This window comes from Leucopleurus acutus (assembly GCF_964270905.1).
Source record: "Leucopleurus acutus genome assembly, chromosome: 4".
Taxonomy (NCBI): Eukaryota; Metazoa; Chordata; class Mammalia; order Artiodactyla; family Delphinidae; genus Leucopleurus; species Leucopleurus acutus.
This window is the reverse complement of record NC_139146.1, coordinates 86891988-86902483: the sequence shown is the minus strand read 5'-3', so window position 1 is coordinate 86902483 and position 10496 is coordinate 86891988. Positions and strand designations below refer to the sequence as shown.

The window sequence follows — 10496 nt, the reverse complement described above, 5'->3', positions numbered from 1 at the left end:
CACCCTGATCTTGTTTCTGGGTGGATTTTGACATATAACATGAACTCCCTGCCAGAAAAGCCATTTGGGGTTGAAATAATACTCTCTACAGAAAAACATTCCTAAAGAAATTAAACCTACAAAACCTGACAATCTCACTGTTATTCAAGTTAATTCAAGAAAAACAATTACAATGAAGAAGAAAACTGCCAAGACCTTAATAGGCCAGTAACATATTTTTTTAACATCTTTATTGGAGTATAATTGCTTTACAATGGTATGTTAGTTTCAGCTTCACAACAAAATGAATCAGTTATATATATACATATATTCCCATATCTCTTCCTGCTTGCGTCTCCCTCCCTCCCACCCTCCCTGTGAGAATTCCCTCTCTGAGGAAAAGAACTAACTGAAATCTCTTTTACATAATTACCTTCTGCAGCTACATCCACTGTCAAAAATGCCATTAATTTGTTTTAGATATTTAAATAGTATGAAGCTCAAGAGAAGATGCTTCATCTCAAAAAGACACTGTTACTTACTTGAGAGACAGGCAACTTGAAACTAATGCTGATAATCCGTGGCTCCTGGTGTTTCCTCCATTGACACTAAACCCATAAAGTACCTGGCAAACTCTGCTATGTCTGTTTCAAGTGACACTAGCCACATGTTGGAAAGTATATCCCTTATAAACAGAGACATGGTAAATCCCAAGTTCCTTGCAATTGTATTATTTGGCTGTGAATGTTGATTTCATAATCAGAGGGGACTCTATTGTCTTTTCATCTAATACAAGTAATCATAACAGTGCCCAATCAGAGCACAGAAACAACCTCCAAGGAGAGCCAGTGCCATTGGCCCTGTGGTTGATGCAACAATCACCATGATGACCAATGCTTCAGTCACTATAAAGAACACCACTCTCCTGCCTAGGGATACCACAGAGCCCAGGGAAAGACCTCTGAGTGTGCATGGTGACACTTTTTCCCATGGCTAAAGATAGTTTGCCAAAAATTTATTCTCATCCTCCAACAGAAAACACTAAGACAATAACTGAAGCAACCATTTTCTTTGGAACTAACAACACTATTATTAAATCAGAAACAACTATTACTTCAGAAGGAGACCACATTACTTGAGTAAATGACTATGTGCTAGAAAGTGATTTTTCAACAACTACAGGCAACAAGTTTACAGCTCCAAAGGAAAGACTAAAATTAGAAGGTGAAGTTGAATCCCATCTGGAGAAAGAAGTTGCCACTCTGACAGACACTAAAAATCCAATGACTAATGGGTCTATTACTGAAAACTTCATGCCCATGAAAACTGGTAATATATCATCACCAGCTCCTATTTCCTTAATAGATTTTTACACTGACATGGCAAAAGAAGATATTCTCTTGGATACCATTGACCCAGGGTATGAAGATGTCTCACTAACTCCTGAAGTCTCTGGCACACTAAAGGAAAGCACAGCCAGCATTGCTGATACCCCTATCCTTCCAGCTACAATGGGTGAACCTGGTATTAACAATTATGGTTCCACAGTTAAGTTCAATGTCACTGCTGATGAGGCTGTTGATATCACTGACTCCTCTATCCCTGAGGCTGAAATCGCTCCAGCTACTGAAAAAAACTTCACCACTGTTCCAGACATAATCACCCTTACAGAAGAGAAAATAACTGAAATTGACCTAATTCTTCCTGAAAATGACCCCAATGCTGTGCCTAAACTAACTGATTCTGATGAGGAAAAGTTCATTGCTGTGTTTGAACTCACCATCACTGGTGAAAGAGAAAAAGATAACCCAGAAGATATTCTGCTAACTGATGAAGAGCTACAGATGGAGTCAGTGTTTGGATGGAGAGAGATATGATAAATGAAGCAGAGAGCCATCCCGTTTTTCTTACTGCTGTTGAATCCAGATATGACTTCTTTATCCCTGCATCAGTAGCTACGAACCACGTGGAAGATTCACCTACTATGACAAAAGAAGATTTGTCTGAAAATAATAGAACAGAATCTGTAACAAAGGACACTGAAGCACTGTCAGGAACTACCCCGATCTAGATACCCTAAACCATAAGAAAGACACTTTCATAACTGAAATGGGTGTCTTTAAACTACTGAAAGAAGAACCATATGAGTTCCTGATTTGAAAGCAATAAAAAGAACAACAAAAATGCCACAGAGAATTGCGCAATAGTCTAGATAGCTAGTTTTAACATCTAAGAAGTTTGTCCAGCAAGCAAAACTCTTAATAAATGAAAAAATGTGAGCATTGAAGGCAAGTATAAAACTTAGAAAATACAGATGTTTAAGAATAGTGGTCATACAGCACAATATATTTATGGAAACTTTAAAAACTCAGCAATACAGGAGTTCCCCTACTATCACAAAGTTTAATTGAGTTATTCAATAATTACTTATTTTAATATAAAATCTTTAATCTCAGTCTTCAGGGGTATTAAGAGAGAGCAATAAAGAAAGCTCACTCCCTGCTGCATCTAGCCTTAATAGCATATTTTAATGTGAGTTAAAGAGACAAAGATAATCAAATTAACAATGTATCTCAAAAACAATTATTGTAGTATTAAAAGACCTTAAATGTTTATTCTAAACAGATATTTTATTAGTATGCAACCAATGATTCTCTTTTATTAAAAATATATTTCCAGTCCTCACTCATAGAAAAATTAAGGTTATTTAGTAATTGTTTAGCAACCACTTGTAAGAAACATAAGAAACATTACAGGGTTCCTGGCTCATGTTGGATGCAGACTAAGGCAAAACTGATATTTTACAAATGTGTACATTTGTCAAAAACAATATTGTATATAAACATGTGAATCAATTTAATTTTTTCTTTAAAATTTCTTTCCTGAATTTTTGTCAATGTTTTTCAGGTCTTAAGCACTGATACAGCACTCTTCTTATACTTTTGGTTAGCAGTTCAAGGACATACATCTTCATTCTTTTCTGATACCAACTTTTAAAACTGGTCTGTTTCCACTTTGCTGAATTTTCTTAAATAAATCTTGTTGACAGCAACTGGCTTACTGTGTGTAAATGTGATTGATATTCTAGACCAGAATTCTCAAATTAAGAGAGATATGAGTAAAATGAAAATCCATTGTTTGTTTAAAGAATAACTTAATAATAGCTCTGGATACCAAGAATAGAATTATTCTTTAAGGACTCATGATTTTATTATATTTAAAAAAGAAAAACAATGCCAAAATACTAGTTGAAATTTAATGGTACATATGTGGAAAGTGGACAGAGAGGGATAGGGATTTACACCATTAGATAGACTATAGACTAGAATAATGTTAAACAAGTAAATGTCTAACTACAGATTATGTTAGATATACAAGCAAAATAATAATAATAATAATAATAATAATGATAATAAGAGATTATAGCTTCAGGCTTCACACAAATTCAAGTCCAGGGAAGTTGTGTCTGAGAAAGTGAGATTTAAATTAAAGATTGAAAAATGTGGAGAGTTGGGGACACTACATGCCCAAAGCCCTGAGGCTAGAAATGGCTCAAATTATTCAAGAATATGAACAGACTATGTGGTTGGAACATGTCTTCAGTTGGAAAATGACACAAGTTGAAATGAAAAAGTAGACAGGAGGCAAATCATGCGGTGTTTGTTGAACATTCTGGATTCTATTCAGAGTATATTTGAAAGCTATTAAAGGTTTTAATCATTTTATCCTCAAATCAACCTGAGTACTGAAATACGAAGCAAGCTGAAAAGCATCATTATTTTAAAAACTCCAGCTATAGTTTCTTCCAGGGACGTTGTTTAACGAGGGAAGATCTTTCCTTGCTTCTTTCTAGCTTCTGGTGGTTGCTAGCGATCGTTGACTTTCTTTGGCTTATAGACATATCACTACAATCTCTGCCTCCTTCATCACATGATGTTCTCTTTTGTGTCTCTGTGTCCAAATTTCTCCTGCTTTTGGGACACTGGTCATTGGATTATGCCCCTTAATTCAGCAGGACCTCATCTTAACTTGGTTACATCTGCGAAGATCTCATATCTGAATAAGGTCACATTCACATGTTCTGGGAGTTAAAACTCCAACATATTTGAGAGTGGGAGAAAAGACACAATTCAACCCATAACACCTGTTTGTACAATGTTTATCTTTCCTACTCATTTATATGTTGGATATTTGGATGATCACATAATTTATCATCAAAACTGGAACACTTCTGAGACTGAAAGAAGGCACTATTAATAATGACTCCAAAACAAGAGGCATAAACTAGAGTGTCCTGAGTAAAGAGATCTGATAACCCCATCCTAAGGGAAGAGATCATATCCCTCTTTTCCACTGCTCAATTCTGAGAGCTTTGAACACAATAGAAGTTCAATAAACATCTGTTAAATGAACGAGTTAAATGAAATAGTGAACGAAGATTTCATTTATTAGGCTATGAATGCTCTCAGAGGAAGGATGGTATAATCTGGATACTTACAGATGAAAATGAGTTTACCAGGACAAGAAGGGTATCACTGGTTTCAAGCTGAGGGAGGGGCAAGGACAAAGGTCCAGAAGCATAAAAAAACTTGGTGTGCTCAATAATATTGAAGAAAGGTTAGAGCACAGTGGAGCTGAGAGAGAATGGTAACATGTATATCAAAATGACTGATACAGCCTTACAAAAGGAAAAATTAGCAAACTGTCAGATCATGTATATAAGTTAGAGCTCCCCAGAAAAACAGAACCAATGATGACAGATAAATAGATGAATGGATAGATAGATAGATATATGATAGATAGATTTATTTTAAGAAACTGGATTATTATAACTGTTGAGACTGGCAAGTTTCAACTCCATAGCACAGGTTGATATGCTGAAAATTGAGTTAAGAGTTGATATTGCCGTTTTGAATCCAAAATCCACAAGGCAATTCCCCAGGCTAGAAACTCAGAGTTTCAATATTTCAGTCTCAAGGCAGAATTTCTTTTTTTTGAAGAAACTTAAAACTTTAAGAAATCTTTGCTTTTAAAGCCTTCAACTGATTAGATGAGGTTTATTCACATTATGAAAGGTAATCTGCTTTACCTAAAGTCAACTGATTGTTAATCACATCTATAAAACACCTTCACAGCAACATCTACACTAGTGCCTGACCAAACAACTAGGCACCATAATCTAGCCAAGTTAACACATAAAATTAAATATTGCACTATGTGTATAGCAATTTAGGGTTAACATTTCACATAACTAACAGCTTACATTTCCTGAGTTAGTTTTGCCAAAATTAATAGGGCTTTTTGCAGGAGTTCAAAAGATTTTCATGGTAAAGTACATTGATACGTTGGGGTGAATTTTTTGGAGTCTTTAAGTGAGAATATGTTTAAGTGTACATGGAGCTATATTTTCACAGAGCTCCAGTAAATCTCTTTAGTAACTAATGCTCTGTGTAACAGTTTGAGAAATGCTGATGTGAAAATGAGACGTGTCAAAAGTTTTAAGCAAGGGATTAATATGTTAATTGTGTTTTAGAAATATTATTTTGATGAAACAGTAAAAGTTAGGTTGCGGATAGTAGAGGAAGCAAGAGGTAGAGAGACAAACTATAGCAGAAACCAAAAAATATATATATTCCAATATTCAGTATATTCCAATGTTTATCAATGTATTCCATTTACCTTATTAACCAGAATAATAATAAAGTAAGCACAAGCTTAACTTGTGCTTAAATAATAAAAATAAGAACAAGCTTAACTACATGTCACACTACTCTGTGACATGAAAATTTTATGTAGAAATCTGAACGCTCTAGTATCAGCCTCAGTCGATAGTTGTTCTAGCCAAGTTGGCTGCTTCTCTTTAATGAGAACAAATCTTGCGAGTTGGAATCCTCACGTTTTCTCTCATTCTGTAGAATTTTGGATTAGGTGTAACTTATAACATAGTCAGAAAAGAAAAGGAAGTTCATATATATTAACATAGTAAAAGCATTATTTATCACCTAAATTTATTCCCAGAAGTCGACTAGTTGACAGAGACACAAAAATGCCTAAGACAGAATCTCTCTATCTACAGGTTACTCACTGTAAGAATTAATCAAAATCATAATTAAGAATTAAAACTAATCAAAATTTTCTTAACAGAAGTTAAACATACTCAAAAATATCTTGGTGCAGATGAAAGACAAAGCTGTAGAGATAAACAAATCAGGTTAAAATACCAGGATGTGAAGCTATGAGCAAGTTATTTTCTAAAGTTTCAGTCTGTTTGTATACAAAGTTACTTTACATGCAAAAGGACACAGATCTAGGACTCTATTTTGATTTAGATTTTAGGGTGCTAAAATAAGGATAAGTTATTCTAAAAAAACAAAATTTAAGATATGAACAGCAACAACAAAAAAGAAATAACCAAGGAAATACTGTGTCCAGTGCCCTCAAATTCACCTTTAGGATAAAAAGTCTGGAAGTCCTCATCTGATCTTCAAGTCATCACTGGGTGAATTAATGCCAAGAAGATATAACATTGTTAACAGCTAACTTGAAAGAAAATCATCACAAATTCAATTACCCAAAAATAGACTTCCCACCTGTAAGTATATGATGTTTTTCCATCTTTCTGGTGAAAAATGACAATTTTCCAAGGAAAGTAAAATCTACTGACATCAAAACAAATGTCAAATGACTACAATGCTCACATATTAAACTGCTCAAAAGATGGCGCATTTCTTCTGAGCAAGATAATTACTGTGGCTCACAAAATGTTTTCTCTTACCATTTGAAGAATTATTAGTCTAGTGGTAAAAAGCATATTAACTGGTGTCAAATGGCTCAGTACTCAATTTTTACTCATTTTTATTTCCAGAAAAAGCAATAAAAAGTGTAATGTTTGTACCTGCCCTCCAGCTACTAAGGTTTCAGTTGAGCTAACTTCATAATCTCTGAAAATTAACTTTCAGGAATGAGGTACCTTATCTTAAAAAGCTCAAGATGAACACAAAAATAAGCTACCAAGGAGGGACCTTCAAGATGGCAGAAGAGTTAGACTTGGAGATCACCTTCCTCTCCACAAATACATCAAAAATACATCACATATGGAACAACTCTTACAAAACACAGACTGAACACTGGCAGAAGGCCTCAGACCTCCCAAAAGGCAAGAAAGCCCCCATGTACCTGGGTAGGGCAAAAGAAAAAAAGAAAAAACAGAGACAAAAGAATAGGGATGGGACCTGCACCTCTAGGAGGGAACTGTGAAGAAGGAAAAGTTTCCACACACTAGGAAGCCCCTTCACTGGAGGAGACGGGGGTGGGCGGGTGGGGGTGGCGGGAAGCTTCAGAGCCACGGAGGAGAGCGCAGCAACAGGGGTGCAGAGGACAAAGTGGAGAGATTCCCGCACAGAGGATCGGTGCCGACCAGCCCTCACCAGCCCAAGAGGCTTGTCTGCTCACCTGCTGGGGCAGGTGGGGGCTGGGAGCTGAGGCTCGGGCTTCGGAGGTCAGATCTCAGGGAGAGGACTGGAGTTGGCTGCGTGAACACAGCCTGAAGGGGCTAGTGTACCACAGCTAGCCGGGAGGGAGTCCGGGAAAAAGTCTGGCCCTGCCTAGGAGGCAAGAGGTCTTTTTCTTGAGGTGTGCGAGGAGAGGGGATTCCTGCTCCATGTGCCCACAGAAAGCAGAGAACCACCTAAACGAACTCCAAAGATGGGTGCGAGCTGCAGTTATCAGCTCGGAACCAGAGATGGGCATGAAACGTTAATGCTGCTGCTACAACCACCAAGAGTCCTGTGTGCAAGCACAGGTCACTATCCACACACCCACGCCATCCACCCCCAGGAGCCTGTGCAGCCTGCCACTTCCAGGGTTCTGTGATCCAGGGATAACTTCCCCAGGAGAACACACAGCCACCTCAGGTTGTTGCAACGTCACACCAGCCTCTGCTGCCTCAGGATCACCCCACATTCCAATTATAACTAGCATACCCTTCCCTCCCCAACGCCTGAGTCAGCAAGAGCCCTCTAATCAGCTGCTGCATTAGCCCTCCCCTGTCTGGGTGGGGAACAGATGTCTCAGGGTCACCTACATGCAGAGGTGGGGCCAAAACCAAAGCTGAAACCCAGGAGCTGTGTGAACAAAGAAGAGAAAGGGAAATCTCTCTGTGCAGCCTCAGGAGCAGTGCATTAAATCCCTGCAATCAACTTGATAAACCCTGCATCTGTGGAATACCTAAATAGACAACGAATCATCCCAAAATTGAGGCTGTGGACTTTGGGAGCAACTGTAGACTTGGGGTTTGCTGTCTGCAACTGATTTTTTTCTGAATTTAATGTTTATCTTAGTTTAGTTTTTAGCAGTTGTTATCACTGGTGGATTTGTTTATTGGTTTGGTTGCTCTCCTCTTTGTTTTATTATTTTTTTAATTTTAATATTTTTTTATTTATAATTTATTTTTTTCACCCTTTTCTTCTGAGCAGTGTGGCTGACACAGTCTTGGTGCTCCAGCCTGGTGTCAGGCCTGAGCCTCTGAGGAGGTATAGCCAAGTTCAGGACACTGGACTACCAGAGACCTCCCGGACCCAGGTAATATTAATCAGTGAGAGCTCTCCCAGAGATCTCCATCAAAATGCTAAGACCCAGCTCCACCCAATGACCAGCAAGCTCCAGTGCTGGATGCCCCATGCCAAACAGCTAGCAAGACAGGAACACAGTCACACCAATTAGGAGAGAGGCTGCTTAAAATCATACTAAATTCACAGACACCCCAAAATACACCACTGGATACAGCCCTGCCCACCAGAAAGTCAGGATCCAACCCCACCAACCAGAATTCAGGCACCAGTTCCCTCCACCAGGAAGCCAACACAAGCCACTGAAACATTTCCCATTGGGGGCAGACACGAAAAACAATGGGAACTACAAACCTGCAGCCTGTGAAAAGGAGACCCCCAAACACAGTAAGTTAAACAAAGTGAGAAGACAGAGAAATATGTAGAAGATGAAGGAGCAAGGTAAAAAACCCACCACACCAAACAAATGAGGAGGAAATAGGCAGTCTACCTGAAAAATAATTCAGAATAATGATAGTAAAGATGATCCAGAATTTTGGAAATAGAATGGAGAAAATACAAGAAATGTTTAACAAGGACCTAGAAGAACTAAAGAGCAAACAAACAATGTTGAACAACACAATAAATGAAATTAAAAATACTCTAGATGGGATCAATAGCAGAATAACTGAGGCAGAAGAACACATAAGTGAACTGGAAGATAAAATAGTGGAAATAACTACCACAGAGCAGAATAAAGAAAAAAGAATGAAAAGAATTGAGGACAGTCCCATAGACCTCTGGGACATTAAATGCACCAACATTTGATGTATAAGTGTCCCAAAAGAAGAAGAGATATAGAAAGGGTCTGAGAAAATATTTGAAGAGATTATAGTTGAAAATTTCCCTAACATGGGAAAGGAAATAGTCAATCAAGTCCAGGAAGCACAGAGAATCCCATACAGGATAAATGCAAGAAGAAACACTCCAAGACACATATTAATCAAACTATCAAAAATTAAATACAAAGAAAAAATATTAAAAGCAGCAAGGGAAAATCAACAAATAATATACAAGAGAATCCTCATAAGGTTAAGAGCTGATCTTTCAGCAGAAACTCTGCAAGCCAAACAGGAGAGGCAGGACATATTAAAATTGATGAAAGGGAAAAAACTACAACCAACATTACTCTACCCAGCAAGAATCTCATACAGATTCAACAGAGAAAACCTTTACAGGCAAGTAAAAGTTAAGAGAATTCAGCACCACCAAACTAGCTTTACAACAAATGCTAAAGGAAATTCCCTAGGCAGGAAACACAGGAGAAGGAAAAGACCTGCAAAAAAAAAAAAAAAACAAACAAACAATTAAGAAAATGATAATAGGAACATACTTATTGATAATTACTTAAATGTAAATGGATTAAATGCTCCAACCAAAGACATAAACTGGCTGAATGGATACAAAAACAAGACCTGTGGAGGAAGGCGGAAGATGGCGGAAGAGTAAGACGCGGAGATCACCTTCCTCCCCACAGATACACCAGAAATACATATACACGTGGAACAACTCCTACAGAACACCTACTGAAGGCTGGCAGAAGACCTCAGACCTCCCAAAAGGCAAGAAACTCCCCACGTACATGGGTAGGGCAAAAGAAAAAACAGACAAAAGAATAGGGATGGCACCTGCACCAGTGGGAGGGAGCTGTGAAGGAGGAAAAGTTTCCACACACTAGGAAGCCCCTTCGCGGGCGGAGACTGCGGGAGGCGGAGGGGGGAGCTTCGAAGCTGCGGAGGACTGCACAGCAACGGGTGCGGAGGGCAAAGCGGGGAGATTCCCGCACAGAGGATCGGTGCCGACCGGCACTCACCAGCCCGAGAGGCTTGTCTGCTCACCCGCCGGGGCGGGCGGGGCTGCGAGCTGAGGCCGGAGCGCAGGGAGAGGACTGGGGTTGGCGGCTTGAACATA

General features: G+C 38.5%; 1 protein-coding gene across 1 annotated transcript; it reads left to right on the top strand.

Annotated features, from left to right (window-relative positions):
* Positions 1 to 950: 950 nt before the first annotated feature.
* Positions 951 to 2139, top strand: CABS1 (calcium binding protein, spermatid associated 1; the record flags this gene model as incomplete). The annotated part of the gene is given in 4 exon segments (XM_082837983.1): positions 951 to 1115; positions 1119 to 1815; positions 1818 to 2036; positions 2039 to 2139. Coding segments are annotated over 4 exon segments (1182 nt in total).
* Positions 2140 to 10496: the final 8357 nt, after the last annotated feature.